The 26,330-nt window shown below is 50.4% G+C and overlaps 1 protein-coding gene across 3 annotated transcripts in view; it reads right to left on the reverse strand.

Annotated features, from left to right (window-relative positions):
- Window positions 1-26,330, reverse strand: part of LOC122943410 (t-SNARE domain-containing protein 1-like) — a 153,103-nt gene that overhangs the window by 85,071 nt on the left and 41,702 nt on the right. For 2 of the 3 annotated variants that reach the window (XM_044301125.1, XM_044301127.1), the window contains one exon: window positions 13,483-13,608. In XM_044301125.1, coding sequence (XP_044157060.1) covers window positions 13,483-13,567 — 85 coding nt within the window. In that variant the 5' untranslated portion in view covers window positions 13,568-13,608. Of the gene's footprint in view, window positions 1-13,482; window positions 13,611-26,330 lie in introns of all 3 variants that reach the window. The other variant, XM_044301126.1, reaches the window with a different exon arrangement.

The following is a 26,330-nucleotide window of genomic DNA, read 5'->3' on the forward strand; positions in this document are numbered from 1 at the left end:
TTTTGTGGGGTTTCCCTAACCTCATAGATCCCTGCTGGTTCAGTCTCTGCTGTAGTGGTTTGTGAAGGATTCCCAGCTCCCTGCTGGTTCAGTCTCTGCTGTAGTGTTTTGTGGGGTTTCCCTAACCTCATAGATCCCTGCTGGTTCAGTCTCTGCTGTAGTGTTGTGTGGGGCTTCCCTAACCTCATCGATCCCTGCTGGTTCAGTCTCTGCTGTAGTGTTTTGTGAAGGATTCCCAGCTCCCTGCTGGTTCAGTCTCTGCTGTAGTGGTTTGTGAAGGATTCCCAGCTCCCTGCTGGTTCAGTCTCTGTGCAGTCACAGGTCTGCTGTGGAAGATGTGGTTTGTACCTGGCATCACACATGACTTACATCTCCCACGATGCAACACAACGGACAGACCTGTATTCTGCGCCTTCTGCTAGGCTGCACAGATAGTCTCTATAAGTGACATTTATACTCCAGCCATATCCTTTATACAGAGTTCCGCTGAGGTGCATTATGGGAAATGTAAAGTTTGTACCTGTCACTACACAGGAACCACTTCTTCCCCAGCAGAGCTATGGGTGACGTACACAGCGGCATCCATTGGTCCAGACCCCCTCCTGTATACTCCTCTGTATCACACCCAGTATACACCAGCTCTCACCCTACACACCATCTAAGGCAGAGAAGGAAAATCCCCTTCTCCTTGTGAGACCCCCTCCGCCACCCACCTGGCTCTGACTAATTAGTGGCGGATCACGAGCCAGGCTCCGCTGACGTCCCCATCACACGCAGCAGCCGCTCAGACACATTCTTTGAAAGCGTTTCAGAAAGCACAGATTTCCATCAGTGAAGGGGGGGGGATTATTAGACTTCTGTCTACGTGACACCAAATTACCTTCCCCACAGCCCCCCGCCCACCAGACGGGGTAAGAGACTGCCAATGGTTATGGTGGCACCTGCAAAGACTGGCAAGTCGCTACCGGCAAACAACCTGCACTCAAAAGATTAATCCTGTGCTTCCTTGTGCATGAACAGAATGTTAGAACTGCAGTAAAGACTGACAATGCTAGCAAAAAAAAATAAAAATAAAAATATTTAATTTAATTCTGGTTTTATTCCCATACAGTCTGCAGAGCCCCTGTAGATTGTATCCACAGGTGCAATATTCTGCCTTGTGCACCCAGCTTTTCCAGAAGCAGATATCATGTGTGGTTTTCTTAGTTATATCTGAGGAGGGGGACGTGAAATCGCTCTTAAAGGGATACAAATTGCGCAGGAGGACGGCTGTCGCCTTTTAGTGTCGCGCTGATGTTTCATTTCATTGCTGGACGAGTGGAAATTTCCAGTTCGGGGAAAGTTGACTTTAATCCAGAGTGAAGAGCAATTAATAAGATAGATGTTTATTGCGCATTCGGAGGCGGTTTCCCTGGCGACCGGCACAGAACCGTATAGAAACGCGTTCCACTCATCAAGGCAGGATGTTCTATAGATTAGGGGAAAATAGAGCAGAGCCGGCCTGGCAGCGCCCCCATTTATCACCCGCCGCAGCCTCCCCGCGCCTCTGCTGACGCGTTCCCGGCATATCAAGTCATTTACTGATAACTAAAAATTACAAATCTTTACTAATCCGACTAATATCACCGGGGGGCAGGTCACCGTACCCACAAGACCAGTACACTGCTGAAATACTCTGTGCTGCAGGAGGACCTGCTCCTTCCACTATGTAATCCCGCCCAAGACCAGCACACTCCTCTCCTGAAATACTCTGTGCTGCTGAGAGACCTGCTCTCTCTACTACGTAATCCCCCACAAGACCAGCACACACCTCTCCTGAAATACTCTGTGCTGCTGAGGGACCTGCTCTCTCCACTATGTAATCCCCCACAAGACCAGTACACTCCTCTTCTGAAATACTCTGTGATGCTGAGGGACATGTTCTCTCTACTATGTAATCCCCCCAAAAGACCAGTACACTCCTCTTCTGAAATACTCTGTGCTGCTGAGGGACCTGCTCTCTCTACTATGTAATCCCCCACAAGACCAGTACACTCCTCTCCTGAAATACTCTGTGCTGCTGAGGGACCTGCTCTCTCCACTATGTAATCCCCCACAAGACCAGTACACTCCTCTCCTGAAATACTCTGTGCTGCTGAGAGACCTGCTCTCTCTACTACGTAATCCCCCACAAGACCAGCACACACCTCTCCTGAAATACTCTGTGCTGCTGAGAGACCTGCTCTCTCCACTATGTAATCCCCCACAAGACCAGTACACTCCTCTTCTGAAATACTCTGTGCTGCTGAGGGACCTGCTCTCTCTACTATGTAATCCCCCACAAGACCAGTACACTCCTCTCCTGAAATACTCTGTGCTGCTGAGAGACCTGCTCTCTCTACTACATAATCCCCCACAAGACCAGCACACACCTCTCCTGAAATACTCTGTGCTGCTGAGGGACCTGCTCTCTCCACTATGTAATCCCCCACAAGACCAGTACACTCCTCTTCTGAAATACTCTGTGCTGCTGAGGGACCTGCTCTCTCTACTATGTAATCCCCCACAAGACCAGCACACTCCTCTTCTGAAATACTCTGTGATACTGGAAACACTGCTCCTTCTACTATGTAACCCCCCCCCCCCCCCCCCCACCCATTAATTCAGCACATCCCTTCTTAAATACTCTGTGCTGCTGGGGCACCCTGGCCCTTCCACTATATAACACTCAGTCTGACTTCCCACTATTTAGTGGTGGAATGAGTTGCTGCCCAAATATTCAGCCCTGGCCTCACTAACATCACAAGAGAGGACTGGGCATCAGTACAGCCCCCTCCTTAAATACTCTGTGCTGCTAGGAGACCTTGCTCTCTCCACTATGTTACAGCCTGTAACCTCCCACTTGCCTCCACTTTCCTCATAGCAGTGCCCGTCAAACGCAGCACTGTCCTCCATCATCACCCAGGCCCCACAAGACCAGCTTGCGCCGCTCCTGAAATACTCTGCGCTATGATCTATGTGTCAGTAAAAGGCTAGATTAACCTGCCTGACACAGATCAGCGCTCCACGGCGGCTCCCTGCGTGCGACTACCTCTACTCTGCACTGCGCCCGCCGAGCAGACAGATGAAAGCAGAGCCGAGTGTGTCAGTGGTCCGAGGCTCCACCGACGAGGGACGTACTGGATTTTCATCTTTTTTTTTCCTCCAAAGTTCACAGGCTCATTAAATGGAGCAGGCTCACAGAAGAGAGCGGGCGGCTGCGCGGTAATGCTCCGATAATTAGACAAGATGTTCACAGCTAACACCGGCTCCTGAAAACGCCACCAAAATATTAAATCTCCGATGCCGGGATTTGCTTCTTTTGTTTTAATATAACAGATGACCGGGATGAGTATAATAGTAAATCTTAAAGGGCCAGTCAATCTATTAGGGCACACAGACATCACAGAAGGGGGTCCTCCGCTCCGTAACCCCCTTCATGACCCAGAAATGATAACCTGCTCTAAAGGCGCGTCTCCTGTTCTGACTACTGGACCACGTGCAGCCAGTCATCTGAACGGTCGGCATGTAGTACTTCGTTCTCCCTGTAGAGGTCGCTGCAGGAAGAGTCCCTGATCGCCTAAGATTCTGAAAGGAGTCATCTCTAATGGAGCAACCCCTTCAAAGGGCATCTGTCAGCAGTTCTGTCCCTATGACACTGGCTGACCTGTTACATGTGCGCTCGGCAGCTGAAGGCGTCTGTGTTGGTCCCATGTTCATATGTGTCCACATTTCTGAGAAATATGATGTTATTATATGCAAATGAGCCTCTAGGAGCAACGGGGGCGTTACCATTACACCTAGAGGCTCAGCTCTCTCTGCAACTGCCGCTCCCTCTGAACTTCGATTGACAGGGCCAGATGTGATGATGTTTTCACTGCCTGGTCCTGTCAAAGTGCAGAGGACGCGGCAGTTGCAGAGAGAGCAGAGCCTCTAGGTGTAATGGTGACGCCCCCGTTGCTCCTAGAGGCTTATTTGCATATAATTAATCATCATTACCAATGCGGACGCATATGAACATGGGACCAACACAGACGCCTTCAGCTGTCGAGCGCACATGTAACAGGTCAGCCGGTGTCATAGGGACAGAACTGCTGACAGATGCCCTTTAATCACTGCATCTTTCTAATATACTATGTATTACAATCATATACCATTGAGACCTCTGATTGCTGTCAGAGAACGGAAACACTCCTGTTTACATTCAGATGATGAAAGCCCACCCATGTCACAGAAACGCTGTGTGAATACTCCCATAGACTGCAATGCATCTGAAAACGCTGTGTGAATACTCCCATAGACTGCAATGCTTCTGAAAACGCTGTGTGAATACTCCCATAGACTACAATGCTTCTGAAAACGCTGTGTGAATACTCCCATAGACTACAATGCTTCTGAAAACGCTGTGTGAATACTCCCATAGACTACAATGCTTCTGAAAACGCTGTGTGAATACTCCCATAGACTACAATGCTTCTGAAAACGCTGTGTGAATACTCCCATAGACTGCAATGCTTCTGAAAACGCTGTGTGAATACTCCCATAGACTACAATGCTTCTGAAAACGCTGTGTGAATACTCCCATAGACTACAATGCTTCTGAAAACGCTGTGTGAATACTCCCATAGACTACAATGCTTCTGAAAACGCTGTGTGAATACTCCCATAGACTGCAATGCATCTGAAAACGCTGTGTGAATACTCCCATAGACTACAATGCTTCTGAAAACGCTGTGTGAATACTCCCATAGACTACAATGCTTCTGAAAACGCTGTGTGAATACTCCCATAGACTACAATGCTTCTGAAAACGCTGTGTGAATACTCCCATAGACTGCAATGCTTCTGAAAACGCTGTGTGAATACTCCCATAGACTACAATGCTTCTGAAAATGCTCTGTGAATACTCCCATAGACTACAATACTTCTGTAAACGCTGTGTGAATACTCCCATAGACTGCAATGCTTCTAAAAACACTGTGTGAATACTCTCATAGACTACAATGCTTCTGAAAACGCTGTGTGAATACTCCCATAGACTACAATGCTTCTGAAAACCCTCTGTGAATACTCCCATACACTGCAATGCTTCCAGAAACGCTCTGTGAATACTCCCATAGACTACAATACTTCTGAAAACGCTGTGTGAATACTCCCATACACTGCAATGCTTCTGAAAACGCTGTGTGAATACTCCCATACACTGCAATGCTTCTGAAAACGCTGTGTGAATACTCCCAATAGACTGCAATGCTTCTGAAAACGCTGTGTGAATACTCCCAATAGACTGCAATGCTTCTGAAAACGCTGTGTGAATACTCCCATACACTGCAATGCTTCCGGAAACGCTGTGTGAATACTCCCATACACTGCAATGCTTCCGGAAACGCTGTGTGAATACTCCCATACACTGCAATGCTTCCGGAAACGCTGTGTGAATACTCCCAATAGACTGCAATACTTCTGAAAACGCAGTGTGAATAGTCCCTGTGCTGTGTATTAACCCCTTTTGTTCCTCTAGAGCCGACACATTTCGCTGCTCCGTGTCCAGACTGCAGTTACCTCCGGGCCTGGATCGGTCACAGGCTGCACTGTGGCTCTGGATCTGTAGAACTACCACTCCCAGCCTGTCCTCCACATTCCCACAGGCTGCAGACTATAGCTCTATATATAATTAGTAGAGGAGATTTCCTGTAATCAGGCATCTGATCTGGGATATCTGGTAATCCGGCACTTGCAGTGTATCTACGTTTCTGTTCTGCGATCTGTACTCAGGACCCCCGCAGCTGTGAGGCATCAGCGGCGTGTAATGTCACCCCATCCCCGCCGCCTCCAGACAACGGGCGTCTCAGTGATTCACAGCTCCTGCAGGATGGCAGCGTGGTCCTGAGAAACATCTTCTGTAACGAGGGAGCCTCAGAGGCTTCTTACTACAGCACCACTATAGGCACACTACTGCTCCCAGCATGCCATGACAGATCAATGCTCTCCAGCTACTACTACTCTCAGCCGCAAATAATCGGGATAGATCAGTGCACTCTAGCTACTGGGACACTACAACTCTCAGCCGCAAACAGTCATGACAGCTCAGTGCTCTCCTGCCACAGAGGTACTACAACTCCGAACATATCCTAGCAGCTGTTAGAAAAATCACAACTCCCATCATCCCTCAGGGATCTACAAACGTCCGATGATTTAGAATTTTTCATAATCTGGTATCAAACCGGATGCCAGGTTAAAGGAACTGTACTGAAAAATCTAATCCTGATGTGAAAGATGAGGGGCAGAGTTGCAATCTTTACATCCAAAAGACGGGCGATCGCCCCAGGGCCACCTCGCCAGACTCAGGCCGTACACGGTACAGAAGACCACGGGGTCTACTACGGCAGAAGACAAGAGCCCCGTAAAAACTGCCTCCCTGGCAGCAGCCGTCCAAAGACAGACCTATGTGAAGATTACATCCTCCAGTCACATCCAGAGCTGCATTCACAATTCTGCTGGTTGGCTATCAGCCCCCAGGTTGCACAATCTCACGCGTCACTGCTGTATTGTGGGAGATGCCGTTTTTCCACCATCTACCAGCAGAAATACATCCGGAGGACGCAGATTTATATAAAATATGGAGCAATACCTTCAATAATTCGCTTTTATTATTTAAACTCCAGTCACATCCAAAGCTGCATTCACACAGCTCCGCAATGAAGAAACGGGTCGATGTTATGGCAAGAGCGGAATTGTGAATGAAGCTCTGGATGTTATTGGATTCAGTACAGCGATTTATTTTTCATATCAACACTTCATGGCCTCCTCTCTACTCACATCCAGAGCTGCTTTTAAAGTGGGGTAACGCTGCAATCGATGCAAAGCCCTTTTGGAGATGGAGTTCATCCGTTCCAGATCTAAAAACGGCACAAAAATTTTACAGCAGCAGAACTCTAAATGCAGCTTTAGATGTGATTATGTATGTTAGGACCAGCACCAAGTAAATAAAGCAAAGGAGCCCCTGGCAGCTTGGCTAATCTCCCATAATGCACTGCAACCAACATGCTCTGTACCGACAATGGTCCAGCAGGGGGGCACCAGCGAGTTCAAGGACACATGCAGACCTGCAAATGCAGCTTTGGCTGCGACTAGAGAAAATTTGTGATCATCAAGTGCAAATTCTCACTTGATCTTCCACTGCGCGGTCACGACGCAGTTTTGCGGTTGCGCTTTTAACTCTTGAGGACCCCGTCAATGGCAAGTCGCCATACCCTGTGCGGTTCATCCTAAATCAGTGCGTCTTCCGTAACTCCTTGTTACAAGCGGAGTGCGGCGGTTCACGTTTTATGCGGCCGGCAGCAATGCACGGTGCGGCGGCGCTACATATTAGAGAACAGATAGGAGAAAATAATAATAAATCTCTGCAGGAAGCATACCGCAGGGGCCACTAAACGTAGGTCCCATAAATCTCCCGCCAGAGGCGGCGGCCGGACCTGCGGCTCATTTGTAATACTTAGATTTTTACAGAACCAATACCGGTGCGCCTTGTGGGGATGGGGAGCAGGGGCCCCGACAGTCCCCGGGTAGAGGGCAGGTGGTCTGCGCTGCTGACCAGTGTAATTTCAGTCACATAATACCGCCATATAGTGCCAGGATAAAAATCCTGTACGAGACGACCCACATAATCCGCCCCAATATAGCGATCAAATGACATAAAATAGTGACCAAAATACGCTCAGTTATGGAGCCTACAAAATACTGCCATACAGCTCCTACATATCACCGTCATATAGTGGCAGGAAAAATAATAGATCTATCATCCAGACCACATAATGCGAAGATATAGCACCTACATAATATTAAATGGACACCCACACCGATCTGCTGTTTCGGCCAGAAGGCTCCGCACACTGACGTCTCCAGCGCAGGCGTACTGAACCTCAGCTCCGTACACTGTATGGTTTCCGGGACCATGGCTGGAGTAGGACCCCAACCAATCTGACGCTGATGAACAATTCTGAGGATAGGCCATCAATATCTGAAGACGAGACAACCCCCCTTTAAGCGTCCAAATAATACTCCCTTATTGAGCCAACATAATACCGCCACATGGTGCCAGGACAAAAATCACAAATACAGCACATACAACACCTGCCATACGAATGTCCAGATAACACTCTCTTAATGAGCCCACAAAATGCTGCCATATAGCTCCACATAATAAATAACGCCATGTAGTTCCCATGTGACAATTTAACACTCAAATAACACCACCATATAATGCTATATAAATAATATGCTGCATCTGAATAATACTCCACGTGACACCGCCATACAGGTAAATCACTTTCATCTGCCCCTAGGGCTTCCATCCTGAAGGGGAAACCTGGCACAATTGGGTCATGGGTAACTCGCCCCAAAACCGCCACCCGTCATGCATCGTCTTCAGCTTTCCTCCGTTACCTGTAACACGGGGGGCGCAGACATTTACTAGTGACATGGAGATGAACAGCCACAGGTCGTTACATTGTAGCAGACCTTTTCAACATGGCCGCCCTGGCGGTGATCAGCTTTATACTGCGTGTGCCACTTAGTGCTCTCAGGGTTTCCTCTGTCTGCACAGTATGTCGCCTTTTAAAAAGCCCCGTTTTGTGCTCCGGAGCTGCTCCTCGTACTCACTGCCAGCCATTATGGCGACTACAAACATCTGTCTGTCGGCCCCGCATCGCTCCCACATAATCCCGCTGCTTTACAAAGTGGGAATACCCCTTTAAGGTTTCCACACTCGCATTTTATGTCAGTTTATTAGTCCTCTGCTGCCGTCTGGTAGGGGCCTGCTGCACTGGTCACCATGAATAGAATGTCGGGGCTACAGTGAAGACTGGCACAAGCACTGACACAGGGAGAAGGGCTGGGCGACCCTGAGCAGAGCAGTCTACAGACACGCAGCAGAGCCGGTGCACTTGGCACAGCGTGGACGCGTGCGTGGCGACGGGCAGAGGAGGCGGCGAGCTGATGAGGGGGGCGCCGGCACATGGAGGGTGAATTACTAAAATACCCTATGACGATAATTGTTACATTACTTATCTGCTCCCAATAAAGCTGGGTGATAACCAATATGGCCGCACCTTGGAAAGGAATGGCCACCCAGCTTTCTTAAAAACTGATCGGTGGAGTCTCGCAATATGTCCTCAATCTGGTTAAGGGAAACTCACTGCCGGATTATTAGGACTTCCGGATAAGGCGACTTTCATCACACTTGCGTTATTTCTGGATCTGGCAGGGTTCAGCAAAAACGCTTCCGTTATGGACGGATCCGGTTGTATTATCTGTAACATCGCCGAGACGGATCCGTCATGAACTACACTGAAAGTCAATGGGGGACGGATCCGTTTTCTATTGTGTCAGAGAAAACGGATCCGTCCCCAGTGACTTACACTGTGTGCCAGGATTAGTCTCTGCACCACATTGCGGACAGAAAACCGCTGCTTGCTGCGTTATTCTGTCCGCGATGGGGACGCAACCCCAAACAGAATGGAATGCATTCAGTTCAGTTTTGTCCCCATTGACAATGAATGGGGACAAATGGGAAGCGTTTTCCCCCGCTATTGAGATCACATGACGGATCTCAATAGCGGAAAGGGAAAGTAGCCTAACCGGAGTTCCAATAAGGCTGCATTCACAACACCGCTTAGCTTTCCGTTCTTCTGATCCATCAGTTGTCCTCTATTTGAGCCATTTCTGTCTGAGATCCGTTTTTTTAGACTCGCAAAACACGGATGGCGTCAGTGTTCATTCCACAATTTGCGGAACGGCACGGACAGCCATTGATATAACTGCCTATTCTAGTCCGCGGTCCATGGAACGGAGCAACGGATGCGGACAGCATGCGGAGTGCTGTCCACATCTTTTGCGGCCCCGTTAAAGTGAATGGGTCCGCAACCGAACCACAAAAACTGCGGCTCGGATGCAGACCAGAACAATGGTCGTGTGCATGAGGCCTTCTTCTGACGGATCAGAAGAATGGAAAGCTAAACGGGACACCCTTAAAGGGATTTTACTTTGCTTCGAATATACTTTGCCGTTGAGGGTCCTAGGACACCTGGGTGACAAATGTGCAGCAGTATAGCGGAGGGGGCCATCGCTGCAATACCTAGGTGACTACAGCTGATCGGATCTGGGGTGTCAAAGGTTAAATACACTCCGCCCCCTTAAGGAACCAATAGGCTGGTGAGAGCACAAGATGTTGAACCGCTCGCGGCGACGGAAGCTTCCAGGGACGGCGCTCCGCAGACAGTCTGTGCGCTCCAGATCATTCCCCAATTTATTCCTCTGTTCCTCTGACTACAATAAAAATCTGAATGCGAGACTGCAACGTTGTAACGAATGTATCATGTGGCGGAGCGCTCATAACGAGGACGCCGAGAGTAACCTTGTAGCCCAAAGTTCCATCGTTTTCCAATCACTTCCAAAGCTGCATTCAAAACTCTCTCCAAAATGGTCTGCAGGTTTTTCAGCTCCTGGCAGAGAACAGTGCTAGCCGAGCAAAGGTAAATCAGCACAACAGAGAATGCTGCTCTGGGCGGGACTGGAGTATAAGGGTGCAGGCTTTGTGGCTGTAACATGATCGGTCAGGCATCTGCAACAGCGTTACATCAAACGGGGGGGGGGGGGGGGGGGGCGATAGACGGGGGCATGTAATATCCATATATTCACTTGCAAATGTCAATATAAAAGCAGCATGTGAATGTGCAGCTAGAATCAGTGTGCGGGCAGGAGCAGGGGTGCGGGTAAATCATCTGTCATTGCTGCTAAACATGGTCAGTGGGGAATGATGGGAGCAGTAGTCCTTGCACTGGGGTACGTTCTGACTACAAACTTTCCAGAACTGGAGCCAGAATGAAACTCAAAATGTTAATGGATTCCTGGCGGCTCCCACACAATGGATATTTCTGGAATCACAAAAAAACAAGAACAGAAAGACACTTCAGAAAAGGGGCCACACCTGACCTCCCTGGAGAAGGACCTGCCTAATACACAGGGACCACCTGCACTCCCTGGAGAAGGACCTGCCTAATACACAGGGACCACCTGCCCTCCCTGGAGAAGGACCTGCCTAATACACAGGGACCACCTGCCCTCCCTGGAGAAGGACCTGCCTAATACACAGGGACCACCTGCACTCCCTGGAGAAGGACCTGCCTAATACACAGGGACCACCTGCACTCCCTGGAGAAGGACCTGCCTAATACACAGGGACCACCTGCACTCCCTGGAGAAGGACCTGCCTAATACACAGGGACCACCTGCACTCCCTGGAGAAGGACCTGCCTAATACACAGGGACCACCTGCACTCCCTGGAGAAGGACCTGCCTAATACACAGGGACCACCTGCACTCCCTGGAGAAGGACCTGCCTAATACACAGGGACCACCTGCACTCCCTGGAGAAGGACCTGCCTAATACACAGGGACCACCTGCACTCCCTGGAGAAGGACCTGCCTAATACACAGGGACCACCTGCACTCCCTGGAGAAGGACCTGCCTAATACACAGGGACCACCTGCCCTCCCTGGAGAAGGACCTGCCTAATACACAGGGACCACCTGCCCTCCCTGGAGAAGGATCTGCCTAATACACAGGGACCACCTGCCCTCCCTGGAGAAGGACCTGCCTAATACACAGGGACCACCTGCCCTCCCTGGAGAAGGACCTGCCTAATACACAGGGACCACCTGCCCTCCCTGGAGAAGGACCTGCCTAATACACAGGGACCACCTGCCCTCCCTGGAGAAGGACCTGCCTAATACACAGGGACCACCTGCCCTCCCTGGAGAAGGACCTGCCTAATACATAGGGACCACCTGCACTCCCTGGAGAAGGACCTGCCTAATACACAGGGACCACCTGCCCTCCCTGGAGAAGGACCTGCCTAATACACAGGGACCACCTGCCCTCCCTGGAGAAGGACCTGCCTAATACACAGGGACCACCTGCCCTCCCTGGAGAAGGACCTGCCTAATACATAGGGACCACCTGCCCTCCCTGGAGAAGGACCTGCCTAATACATAGGGACCACCTGCACTCCCTGGAGAAGGACCTGCCTAATACACAGGGACCACCTGCACTCCCTGGAGAATGGCCTACCTAATACACAGGGACTACCTGCACTCCCTGGAGAAGGACCTGCCTAATACACAGGGACCACCTGCCCTCCCTGGAGAAGGATCTGCCTAATACACAGGGACCACCTGCCCTCCCTGGAGAAGGACCTGCCTAATACACAGGGACCACCTGCCCTCCCTGGAGAAGGACCTGCCTAATACACAGGGACCACCTGCCCTCCCTGGAGAAGGACCTGCCTAATACAGAGGGACCACCTGCCCTCCCTGGAGAAGGACCTGCCTAATACATAGGGACCACCTGCCCTCCCTGGAGAAGGACCTGCCTAATACATAGGGACCACCTGCACTCCCTGGAGAAGGACCTGCCTAATACACAGGGACCACCTGCCCTCCCTGGAGAAGGACCTGCCTAATACACAGGGACCACCTGCCCTCCCTGGAGAAGGACCTGCCTAATACACAGGGACCACCTGCCCTCCCTGGAGAAGGACCTGCCTAATACATAGGGACCACCTGCACTCCCTGGAGAAGGACCTGCCTAATACATAGGGACCACCTGCACTCCCTGGAGAATGGCCTACCTAATACACAGGGACTACCTGCACTCCCTGGAGAAGGACCTGCCTAATACACAGGGACCACCTGCCCTCCCTGGAGAAGGACCTGCCTAATACACAGGACCACCTGCACTCCCTGGAGAAGGACCTACCTAATACACAGGGACCACCTGCACTCCCTGGAGTGGGACCTACCTATCATACAGGGACCACCTGCACTCCATTGAGTGGGACCTACCTAATACACAGGGACCACCTGCACTCCCTGGAGTGGGACCTACCTATCATACAGGGACCACCTGCACTCCCTGGAGTGGGACCTACCTATTATACAGGGACCACCTGCCCTCCCTGGAGTGGGACCTACCTATTATACAGGAACTGCATAAAGAGCAATTCCATGACAGGTGTCACCCAGCTTTCCTATAATGCTGTGGGTGACAAACTCTATGGAAGAAGCTATAAAGGGGAGCACACGGGTTATTATCACCCAGCTTTCCCAGAGTACTGAATGTCCAATTTGCTTGGCTATGTACGTCTATGGAAGGCTGTAATGGAGCTTCCTCAGACCGTGACCAATCTACCTGGTTGTGCGGTTATTAACCCCCAGAGGCGCTAGAATGGAGGCCATTATCACCCAGCTTTCCCAGGACTTCATTTCCCAGACTTCCCAGTAGGGAGTTCTATCTAAAGGGTTTCCAGTCGTCCATCAAGGCCACGACTCCCACCCCCCCTTATACCTGCGCATGGACAGGGGCAGCAGGGAGCTGGGCTTTGGACCGCAGACCCGGGCTCATACCTAGAGGCTGATATCCTTGAGTAGAGGGTCCGCCAAAAGGGTTTCTGCTTCCAAATCCACTGCCATCAACAGAGCCATACGACATGTTGGAAAACCGGATTCAGGCTCAATGGGGGCGCAGGAGAGCTGGAAAGCAAGGAGAATAATGTCAGCAAGATAATGGCCTTCTCTGTCTGATATTTACTGCTCATATCTTCAATAAACCGTTACAGAAAGCCAGCGACACCGCGCACACCTGACACCGCGATCATCCAGGAGGGGTCATCACAAAATATGTTACAATGTTTCAAGACCTTTCAATATATTTTAAAAAGATGCCCGACTTCCCATTATAAACCGGAGAAAACCTTTAGGGCCACTTTCACATCTGCGTCTAACTTTCCCCGTATTGAGATAAGGCAGAGGATCTCAATACCTCAATGTCAAAGGGGACAAAACTGAACAGAACGGAAAGCTCCAGAATGTATCCCGTTCTGTTGTGTTCCCATAGCGCAGAGCAGCAAGCAGTGGTTTTCTGTCCGCGATGGGGTGCACAGCAAGACGGAGCCATCATGACCCACAATGCAAGTCAATGGGGCCGGATCAGTTCTCTCAGACACAAAAGAAAACAGATCCGTCTCCCACTGACTTACAATGGTTTTAGAGACGGATCCATCTTGGCCATTTTAGAGATAATAAAACCGGATCCCATTCGGCACAGATGCAGCCGGTTGTATCATCTAAACGGAAGCGTTTTTGCCGATCCATGACGGAGTGTGAAAGTAGCCCAAGATGGAGCTTCTTCCACTGGACAGCGCAGACACAAGGTATCATCCTGTGGACCGCGCAGACACAAGGTATCATCCTGTGGACAGCGCAGACACAATGTATCATCCTGTGGACAGCGCAGACACAAGGTATCATCCTGTGGACAGCGCAGACACAAGGTATCCTCCTGTGGACCGCGCAGACACAAGGTATCCTCCTGTGGACCGCGCAGACACAAGGTATCCTCCTGTGGACCGCGCAGACACAAGGTATCCTCCTGTGGACCGCGCAGACACAAGGTATCCTCCTGTGGACCGCGCAGACACAAGGTATCCTCCTGTGGACCGCGCAGACACAAGGTATCCTCCTGTGGACAGCGCAGACACAAGGTATCCTCCTGTGGACAGCGCAGACACAAGGTATCCTCCTGTGGACAGCGCAGACACAAGGTATCCTCCTGTGGACAGCGCAGACACAAGGTATCCTCCTGTGGACAGCGCAGACACAAGGTATCCTCCTGTGGACAGCGCAGACACAAGGTATCCTCCTGTGGACAGCGCAGACACAAGGTATCCTCCTGTGGACAGCGCAGACACAAGGTATCCTCCTGTGGACAGCGCAGACACAAGGTATCCTCCTGTGGACAGCGCAGACACAAGGTATCCTCCTGTGGACAGCGCAGACACAAGGTATCCTCCTGTGGACAGCGCAGACACAAGGTATCCTCCTGTGGACAGCGCAGACACAAGGTATCCTCCTGTGGACAGCGCAGACACAAGGTATCCTCCTGTGGACAGCGCAGACACAAGGTATCCTCCTGTGGACAGCGCAGACACAAGGTATCCTCCTGTGGACAGCGCAGACACAAGGTATCCTCCTGTGGACAGCGCAGACACAAGGTATCCTCCTGTGGACAGCGCAGACACAAGGTATCCTCCTGTGGACAGCGCAGATACAAGGTATCCTCCTGTGGACAGCGCAGATACAAGGTATCCTCCTGTGGACAGCGCAGATACAAGGTATCCTCCTGTGGACAGCGCAGATACAAGGTATCCTCCTGTGGACAGCGCAGATACAAGGTATCCTCCTGTGGACAGCGCAGATACAAGGTATCCTCCTGTGGACAGCGCAGATACAAGGTATCCTCCTGTGGACAGCGCAGATACAAGGTATCCTCCTGTGGACAGCGCAGATACAAGGTATCCTCCTGTGGACAGCGCAGATACAAGGTATCCTCCTGTGGACAGCGCAGATACAAGGTATCCTCCTGTGGACAGCGCAGATACAAGGTATCCTCCTGTGGGACAGCGCAGATACAAGGTATCCTCCTGTGGACAGCGCAGATACAAGGTATCCTCCTGTGGACAGCGCAGATACAAGGTATCCTCCTGTGGACAGCGCAGATACAAGGTATCCTCCTGTGGACAGCGCAGATACAAGGTATCCTCCTGTGGACAGCGCAGATACAAGGTATCCTCCTGTGGACAGCGCAGATACAAGGTATCCTCCTGTGGACAGCGCAGATACAAGGTATCCTCCTGTGGACAGCGCAGATACAAGGTATCCTCCTGTGGACAGCGCAGATACAAGGTATCCTCCTGTGGACAGCGCAGATACAAGGTATCCTCCTGTGGACAGCGCAGATACAAGGTATCCTCCTGTGGACAGCGCAGATACAAGGTATCCTCCTGTGGACAGCGCAGATACAAGGTATCCTCCTGTGGACAGCGCAGATACAATGTATCATCCTGTGGACAGCGCATATACAATGTATCATCCTGTGGACAGAGCATATTCAATGTATCATCCTGTGGACAGCGCAGATACAAGGTATCATCCTGTGGACAGCGCATATACAATGTATCATCCTGTTGACAGTGCATATACAATGTATCATCCTCTGGACAGCGCATATACAATGTATCATCCTCTGGACAGCGCAGATACAATGTATCATCCTCTGGACAGCGCAGATACAAGGTATCATCCTCTGGACAGCGCAGATACAAGGTATCATCCTCTGGACAGCGCAGATACAAGGTATCATCCTCTAGACAGCGCAGATACAAGGTATCATCCTCTGGACAGCGCAGATACAATGTATCCTGTTACTATTCACAGTCCAGCTCCCTCTATGTAAGAATCTAAATTAAGAGCACCTTGGGAGCGGGGCCAATAACGGGAGACACTTATTGAGCGTGACATGACCGTCCGATTTATGAGCTGTGGATGTGCACACCGACAGCAGAACCAGAGCCTCAGCCAACGAGGTAAAAGATGGAAATTCAATAGTGAATACTAACCACAGGCTCCTGGGAATCCCTGCAAGAAATTGAAGAAAGACGAGCCTGTCACGTGCCCATGCGAGGGGTCCAGATTTACGGAGGGGTCAGGGCGAGCGGACAGCTCTACAGCTTCTGGCTACATTCATTGTACACATAGATATCATTGGGCTCCTGAGCACACGTGAAAGCAGGAGTCGAGTCTTCATAAAAGTCAATGGGTGGTGAAAATCTATGACATTGGGGTCACCTAATAAGATGTATGGGCAAATCCTTTAATTTAAAAAGGAATGTCTGGTACAGGAAACTCCTATAAAAAAAAAATAGAGGAAGGGTCCCTGGCGTCTGGCCGTCATTGGCAGGATACGTAATGGGCGCCATGACACTAATTCTCCTTCCGCTAAGAACCAGGAAATAGTCCGGGCAGAGACGGGGGTGTAATCAAGAGACCGCCTGTGTCTGGATGGTGGACAACAAAACTGCGGAAGCTGCTCATCCTCTCTACTGGTGGTCTGCGGTCCGGTCACCGTGTGCGCGTTCCCCTTATACAGCCACTGCTCAAAACAGCGAGGTCAGACAAGCCTACCGTAGATGACGGGCAATTTATCAAAATGACCGTCCTGCTTCTCTCTCATAGCTTGTCAACTGGGCAAAATGTGTCTGACTGCAGCGCAGAGGCCTGTCTAGAAATCAACTCTCTCTCATCAAGACGTACACTACCCAAAAGCAGCCAATGAGAGCCTTTGTCCCCGGATACAGGCCATTTCAGCTGAACACGATCTAGTGCTTCCTGTTATCAGCCATCGCAGGCTGGGGAGAGGAGGACTGCAGAGTTCTTAAACCTCCATGATTACTACATTCCCCGCTACTATAATGATGCCGCTGCACTAACATAAGCGCCAGAACTCCGGGTTAGTGTGCCTTTAAGAGAGCAGGTAAGTGCCCTCCTGCCGCCATCACTGGGTTTCACTTACTATTCTAGAATCTTCCATTACTCAAAAGCTTAATTGGTAGTTAAGAAGCTTCGGTGCAGGACGGACAGGTTTACGGTGAAAAATTAAGTATAAAATGCTGGTTGTATAACCCGAGTAACGAGCGCATCGCGGACGGGGGGAGCGGCTCCCGCTCATGTATTAAGAGGCCAACCAATATTCAATTAAGATACGGCGAAAGCTGCAATACTGGATAAGATCATCGGATCCGCCGACGCCTCCTCAGTGCCACTCCGGATATCACCGGGAACGACACTGGGGGTGATGTTTTTTGGGGTCTTATAACGCCAACGTTATAGGGCCTATAGTGCGGTAATTACACGCTGCACCCTCCAGGCTGGCCATCATGAGGGGTGCACCATTTTTCTACTCTCTCACTGCCGGAATATCACTATTCATTTCTATGGCTATCTCCTACAGTCGCACAGAGGTGGCACAGCTTCTGCGATGCGCTCTCCGTTCATTTCTATAGGACGAGCACGCTCGCTCAGCTTTTTTCGGATGAATGGAGAACAAGCAGCACATGTGCTTACTGGAGATTCTGACACTGGTGGCATAGCCTAGCAATATGCCACCAATGCCCAAGATGATAAAACCCCGTTTCACGGCGATGTCGACGCGTTCCGGAAAATGCAACGCAGCCAAGAAAATAGTAAACTGAGGTGCTGCAGAATTTTAAATCTGCATCACTGATAAATTTCCGCGTTTTTTTCTTTTAAGCATCGTGCGGATGAGACTTGTACACTACCACCAGCACAACGGATGAGATTTTAACAAGGCCGTGGATCCGCCGCACGAAAATCTGCATCAGTCATGCGTAGACCGAGGCTAAAAGTTACGCCCATCTCCGGGACTACTGATTTCACTGTCCAGACTCCAGATGCCCTACCGTTTTTGGTCTACAGCCGTGACGCAGGCGGTATGTCTCCATGGTAACACACCGCCAACAGTTTCTGTGTAGTGTATTGCTGCAGTCCCCCCACAGCCTTCCAATTGTCCTCTATTTTATAGTAACGTACACTGGTCAGGTCAACCAGACATGGAGGACAGAAAGAGGAGAAGATGACCGCGGGATACGACTACACAGAGTCAGCTTGTTGTCTGTTACCATGGAGATGCATTGGGCTGCATGGGAGCTGCACACAAATGCAGGAAATTTAGATTTACTGTCCATTGCTAAACGGATTTAGTTTTCGTTTTCCTGAGCTGAGAGAATAAAGAATGGTGTTTGTGAAGTCCGGAGCCTCGTGCACCCAGATCTGAGGTGGGGATCACACCGAACCTCCGGGGATTCAGAGTCCTGGAACGTCCTCTACAACATGGAGACATCCCAACCCCAGAAGTGCCAATACATTCTCCCTACACTGAGACAATGTAACAAAGGACAGAGAGGATTAACAAAAAAAAAAAAAAGGTTCTTTACAAATGTAACCCCCGCTGAGGGTTTGTTACAATTGTATCTGGTCTAGACAGCCCTCTCTCCTGTCCTCATATTGTCACAATGTATCAACCTGGAAGCCGGGATACTCACATCACAGAGGATTCTCTAGGCTGAAATTGTAACAACTCCCAAAGCTGCCAGAGGTAAAAGCCTATTTCCATTCACTGAGAGCAAGCAGTGATTGTTAAAATGAGAATAAATTGAAACACAAAGTATATGAGAAAGTTGCAGAACTTTTAATATTACACATTCTCAGAAAACGCACAACTCGTCACGGCACTGAAGCACCAGTCAGAAAGGGCTGCAAGTTAGAATAATAATGGTGTCCGTCTCTCAGACCACCAGTATAAACCAGTGTACGGACTTCAGATCCCAATTGCCTCCCTCTGGAGCAGCGATTCACACATGAGACTAAGCAGAGAAGGGCAAAGCGGGCGGGCGGGCGGGCGAAAATTACCAGCCGACCCAGAAACCAGAGACAGAAGTGGGGACGGTCACAGAAGGTTGACTATCGGGAGGCACTGGGTTCACTGGTATTGAGTGTCGGACTTTTAATCACTATATGGCACACGGCGGCCATCACCTCAGAGGCAGAGAGAAGTGTTGATTGAGTCCTCACTTGGCAGACATGAACGGGCACACGCTGACGACTCGATCGAGATGTGAACACGTGGCGCCGCCATGGCAACTGCACTTCAAGTCTGTGCAATGATCTGTGCTTAATAGGAGGGTCGTCAACGTAATGAACGGGCCCCGCATTCAGAGTGTGTAATATACGGAATATACCGCGGGCGCTCTGCACCAGTACCAGTCTAGCTTCCGGATATCCACCGTCCCGAGCATTACTACAGCGCCGAGTCGGCAATGCAAGGAATCCACTGTACACAACTGTCACTGACGGAATATACACTGAATTAGGACATTTTTTTTTTTTAATTATATGAAAACACACACACACACAGATCTACTTTAAAGGGGCTTTCCGGGATATTAAAAATGATGACCTAACCTCTGGATCGGTGGGGACCCCCGACGAGCAGCTGGTTGAAGAGAAGTCCACCCTCCATGCCAGCGCCGCCATCCCGTCATTGTTTACCTGCTCCCTGTCAACATCACAGCGGTGATCGGTGTAATTACAAGCCGCACCATTCACTCCTTCCTATAGACTTAAATACTACAGAGCCATCGCATAGAAGTGAATGGTGCGGCTTGTAATTACACCGATCACCGCTACGATGTCGACAGAGAGCAGGTAAACAATGACGGGATGGCGGCGCTGGCATGGAGGGTGGACTTCTCTTCAAACAGCTGATTTTCGGGGGTCGCAGGTGTCGGACTCCACGATCTGATATGGATGACCTCTCCTGAGGATAGATCATCAATAATACAAATCCCTCACTCACTATTCTGCGGGTGCAGTCACTGTGTACATACATTATTTATCCTGTACTGATCCTGAGTTACATCCTGTATTATACTCCAGAGCTGCACTCACTATTCTGCTGGTGCAGTCACTGTGTACATACATTATTTATCCTGTACTGATCCTGAGTTACATCCTGTATTATACTCCAGAGCTGCACTCACTATTCTGCTGGTGCAGTCACTGTGTACATACATTATTTATCCTGTACTGATCCTGAGTTACATCCTGTATTATACTCCAGAGCTGCACTCACTATTCTGCTGGTGCAGTCGCTGTGTACATACATTACTTATCCTGTACTGATCCTGAGTTACATCCAGTATTATACTCCAGAGCTGCACTCACTATTCTGCTGGTGCAGTCACTGTGTACATACATTACATTACTTATCCTGTACTGATCCTGAGTTACATCCAGTATTATACTCCAGAGCTGCACTCACTATTCTGCTGGTGTAGTCACTGTGTACATACATTACATTACTTATCCTGTACTGATCCTGAGTTACATCCTGTATTATACTCCAGAGCTGCACTCACTATTCTGCTGGTGTAGTCACTGTGTACATACAATACTTATCCTGTACTGACCCTGAGTTACATGCTGTAAGTGCAGCTCCGGACTACAATGCAGGTTGTATTTCAGGATCAGTAATGTGTAATAAGTCTGACTTCTTCGGCTCCTATATTTCATTATGAGGCGAGTTCTATAATCCTCTGCTTTGCTTCATGCTGGATTATTAGGGTTTCTGGTCCATCATATGCCGGATTAATAGAATTTCCCACCACATGTAGAACATGTAGTAGTTGAGTGACGCCTATGTCGGGGCTCCAGCCTGTGCGGCACTCACCTTCTGAGATGCGCTCCGCTTCCTAACCATTCCTCCATGATCGGCCATAGATCCTGTGTGATTGGAGAACGCACGGCAGAAAACGTGCCGAGATTTGCAAAATCGGGGGGGGGGGGGGGGGGGGCGGCATGTCACATACCCGACACCCATTCCTCTATGAGAGGGTGCTGCTCATAGAGGCCGGATATGCGATACGGCTGGAACCCGTCGCTTACATTTGTATTGATGGTTTAATTATAGTCATTGGTGGCGCAATGGCCACAGCCCCTCCCCCTCCCCCTCAGTGCTATCCCCTCACTGCTGGCAGCGGCGTCACGGTGGGGGGGGGGGGGGCAGCCTCCTTCTCCACTGTGCTGCTGGGGAGAACATGGCGCTCGCTGAGAGCGGCGCGTGCCATGTTCTCTAAGTGACCGTAGGCAGCGCAGCCTAGTATCGGAAAATAGCAAATGCCGGGATCGAAACCATCCGGGTCAAAAACTATCAATTGGGTTATCGATAGTTTGATACCCGGTGCAACCCTAGATCATGGTAATGCTCTTTAGTGATGATCTGGCAGTGTACATGTCAGTGTACCTCCTCCACCAGCGAGCAGCAGATTGTCAGGAAGGAACGCATTCATCCCCGACTATCTGCTAAAATATCGCCCCGTGTAAAGGGACCTCTACGCGCAACGCAACCATCGTCAGCGCCTACAAACCAGGCCGGACTAGGAAGGTCATTTTACTGCTTGTGTGTTTGGTGTCTTGATGGATACGGACGTCAGACTCCGAGAGGGGACGCCGTGCACAACCGCCCGAGGACCCCGGAACACACAGCCTACATAAAACGTTACGTCAGTCTGCAAGCGCGTTTCAAGGGCTGGTGCAGACGAGGGCCTCAAGGCCGTAAAAGAGGAAGTCAATGCTATAAGCGGTAATAAGGTGGCCTCCATCAGCGCAGAAGTCACGACCGCCACCAAATAGTTCACCAAAACCAGAATATTCCAGAAACTAAAGAAAAAAGGTAAAAAGGTCAACATTGAGAGGCGGTAATTACAGCCGGTGCGAGTGCAGACGGAGAACGAGCTTTATTATTATTATTCCGCAGACTTTTACAAATTTGCATTTTTACCTTTTCTAAAAAAGGTCAAGTAACATTTTAATGGATCGCCTGAGACGGCAGCGAGACGAGGGGCGGCCTCACCGCGCAGCGGTCAGATATAATATATGGACACATCAGTCCAGATGCTGCAGTCAATCTCGCAGAAAGCTCGTTGACAGCTATTCCTCCCGAGCAAGATGGGATTTCCCTTGTGGCAGCCTGTCTCCAACAGGAACGAATCCAACATGGCCGCTGCCTTCTCAGCACCCAAAATGTCCCACGGAGCGATTGTCGGTCAGCTATTACTTAAGGGCGGGCATACAAGCTTAGATGAACATTGGCCGAGCATACAGGTTTCAGCATAACCGCGGACCGCCAAAGGTGTACAGGGGTCTCCCGATTCCCGCCTGGCAGGATGTGTCGGGGGTAAATAAGAAGGGGGCATGTTGATTTTCAAGATGACCAATCCCTCGGAGTAAATCTGGCACCTAGATAGCAGGGGGGACCTGGCAATGGTTTATTCCCCCATCTCGCGGTTCAGAAGACATTCACGCTCAGCTGGGCCGGGAGTGCGCGTGTCTGGGAGAGACGGCTTCGCTAAAATCAAATGCCAGCTTAAAAAGACCTTTTGCGATTACCTTCCGAAATGTGGCCCTGTTAGGGTACGGCTACATGGCGTGGCTTGATCCCGAAAAATGAATGGGGCTGGAGCAAGAGCCGCACGAGTGCCGCAACTGCAACCCCTGAATCGCCCCAAAAATTATTATTTTTTTGCAATTCAGGGGTTGCGGTACACGTGTGACCGCATTCATTTCTATGGGATCCCCGCTAGATCGCGATGCCCGTGTCGCAGTACCCAAAAAGGACCACCAGTTGACAAACAGACTACAGTGTATGTGGGCCTTAAAGGGGTATTCCGGTTAGAGGAATCTGATAGTTAACAGCAGGACAGACTGTAGGACAGGTAGATCCCCGATATCAGCCGCCCCTCTTCTTACGCCCCCCCCCCCCCCGCACTGGAATAGATTTTGGATTTTCGGCCTTCCGCTCCTTTAAGAAGCCTCTTCAGCACTGCTGCCCGAGGCTCTCTGAGCCATCGCCTCCTCTTGACTTTCGACCACAATTAGGTATCGGACAAGGAAGGAGGGAAGCACCGCCGCGCCCGTCCACTTAGTCACTCCTTCCGGAAGTCTTCGCGCGTTTGGTGCAATCAGGAGGATATTCATCGGGCGCCACGTCGCTGGCTTGTGAACGTCACGCCATTTGCCGCGCTCACACCAATTATCCCTCTCAGGCAGAGCATTCATGTTGGTAAATAGACGGCTGATTGCAATTTAATGACGGTAGAGAAGAAAGCGCGAGGCTGGGCAGCGCACGGGAAACGGAGCAGGTGCTGCTGGGAGATAAATAAGGGAACAGGTGCCAGGAACATCGCACGTCTCCGAGGCTAAAGACAGAAAGTCAATGAAACCCGCCACAAGGTGAAACATGTGAATCTAGGCGATATAAAGTGCCGTCCTCCTCTCCCAGCCGCGACCCTGTAAATGGTCATTAACCTCCTCAGCCCCTGTACAGTACACGGCTGCAGGACCTCTCCCTCGGTGTGTCTGACACTGCGTGCTGTGAGAGGGGAGAGGGAGCTGCAGGCGGAAGACATCGGGTTGGCTCAGGGCACACACACGAGCTGTGACATCACACCAGGAAGACTCCGCCCACTCGGAAAAAGTCAACTTAGAGAAACAAGCGGAAGGGAGGCAAAAATGAGTGTAAATTTTTTTTTTAAAAAGCATAATCCTGAATTCTGAAAATGAGCGCAATGATAAATCATAAGGCCCCCAATCACCATGGAAACCCATGGGTACCGCCACAATCACGTTGCATAGGTGCTGATGCCATGAAAATAACCCCCCTCTCTAAATACTTTGATGTCACAATTGGGGTTAAACAACCATGATCAGAGTGATCTCCGATCTCGGCCACTGAAGGAGGGCGTCCGTTACAGATCCGCACAAAACTCCTCTGCTGCCACCATAGCTGCGCCATAAATTTACTAACTACACAGCACCACTGTATTATACTCCAGAGCTGCAGTCATAATTCTGCTGTGTGCTATGGGGGGGGGGAGAAAGCAAGCTTGTTAGATACACCCCTAACAGCATAGCCGATCTCCTATAATATAGTACAATACAACATTTTCCTGTATCAGCCGAGTGACCAACGCCTGATGCAAAGACGACAGATCCCAGAAGGCACTGAGCAAGCAGGGTGCGTAGAGAGGTGCTAGCTCTGAAGTCAATGCAAGCACAACTTTAAGCAAGACGGATGTGAACACACACACACAAGAGGCGGATGCTGTGACTCCTCGGGGGTGGGGCCGATTCCCAATGTAACCCTTTGATGAAATGAACACTGCCTGTACTGCTTCATATGCACATGGACGTCCTGGAGATTAACTGGGAACACGTTCTGCACCCAGAAAAGCCACACACAAAAAAAAAAAAATCCCAGTCTGATCAGAGGTCGACATGCAGACCAGTGACCCATAAACCAACAGCGCGGCCGCGCTCGCCCCTCTGCTCCTCAGATTAAGCAGGGCCCAGCTTTCTGCTCTCCTCTAATGAGATCTGCAATAGGTGGAAGGTCACAAGGCGCCTAAATACAAATCCGTTTCTGCGATTTTAGGACCCCGCGAATCTCCGGTAGACGAACGGAAGCTTTATCCAGGTTCAGATCGAAACAAATAAAAGTAAAAACTGCAACGAGCAACAAATCTGCGCAAAAACTTGTGGTTTCTCTTTACACGTTACATTTTGAAGGTAGGTCATCAATTTTCCAAAAAAGCTGGAAGAGTTAGACCATGATTGGTGTAAAAAATATTTAAATCAGACATCATCCAGCACATGAACCATCTCCTAACAAAGCTAGAACCAGCCTTGGACCTCACGTGGATCCAGACATCTCCACATCCATTGCCCTAATTGTTCGGCTAGATTTATTTCAGACTGGCAACTCAGGTGAGTGTCCTTTCTACTGGCGCTCGCTCGCTCCCTAGCACAGCTCAGGGGGCATGTCCTTTCTACTGGCGCTCGCTCGCTCCCTAGCACAGCTCAGGGGGCATGCCCTTTCTCCTGGCGCTCGCTCGCTCCCTAGCACAGCTCAGGGGGCATGCCCTTTCTCCTGGCGCACACTGGCTCCCTACCACAGCTCAGGGGCGTGTTCTTTCTCCTGGCGCACGCTGGCTCCCTACCACAGCTCAGGGGCGGGTCCTTTCTCCTGGCCCTCGCTACCACAGCTCAGGGGCGGGTCCTTTCTCCTGGCGCACGCTGGCTCCCTACCACAGCTCAGGGGCGGGTCCTTTCTCCTGGCGCACGCTGGCTCCCTACCACAGCTCAGGGGCGGGTCCTTTCTCCTGGCGCACGCTGGCTCCCTACCACAGCTCAGGGGCGGGTCCTTTCTCCTGGCGCACGCTGGCTCCCTACCACAGCTCAGGGGCGGGTCCTTTCTCCTGGCGCGCGCACGCACGCTCCCTACCACAGCTCAGGGGCGTGTCCTTTTTCATGGCGCACGCTCGCTCCCTACCGCAGCTCAGGGGCGTGTCCTTTCTCCTGGCGCACGCACGCTCCCTACCGCAGCTTAGGGGTGTGTCCTTTTTCCTGGCGCTCGCTACCGCAGCTCAGGGGTGTGCCCTTCCTGCTGCAGTTTTCTTCCTGTAACTGGCACAGCTTCTAACAGAACACATGTCTGACGGCAGTTGAAGATTTAAACTGAGCGCGTGCGACCATCTCAGTGATATGGAGAAAAAATAAACAGAACCAACAGCAGGTGGCGCTATACAGATACATTTTATTGAATAGCTCAGCGGCTGAACTACATTTTTTATGCGATCATTACAGAAGTATTCAGATCCAGGTGCTGGTTAGAAAATAGTTAGATATTTTTCGTGGCACAACCCCTTTAAGGACTTTGCCCTGGAGACGGCAGATATCGAAGTCTGTGGCACTTTCTCCTTGCAAAACAAAAGACAAAATTT

This window comes from Bufo gargarizans, chromosome 7, assembly GCF_014858855.1.
Source record: "Bufo gargarizans isolate SCDJY-AF-19 chromosome 7, ASM1485885v1, whole genome shotgun sequence".
Taxonomy (NCBI): domain Eukaryota; kingdom Metazoa; phylum Chordata; class Amphibia; order Anura; family Bufonidae; genus Bufo; species Bufo gargarizans.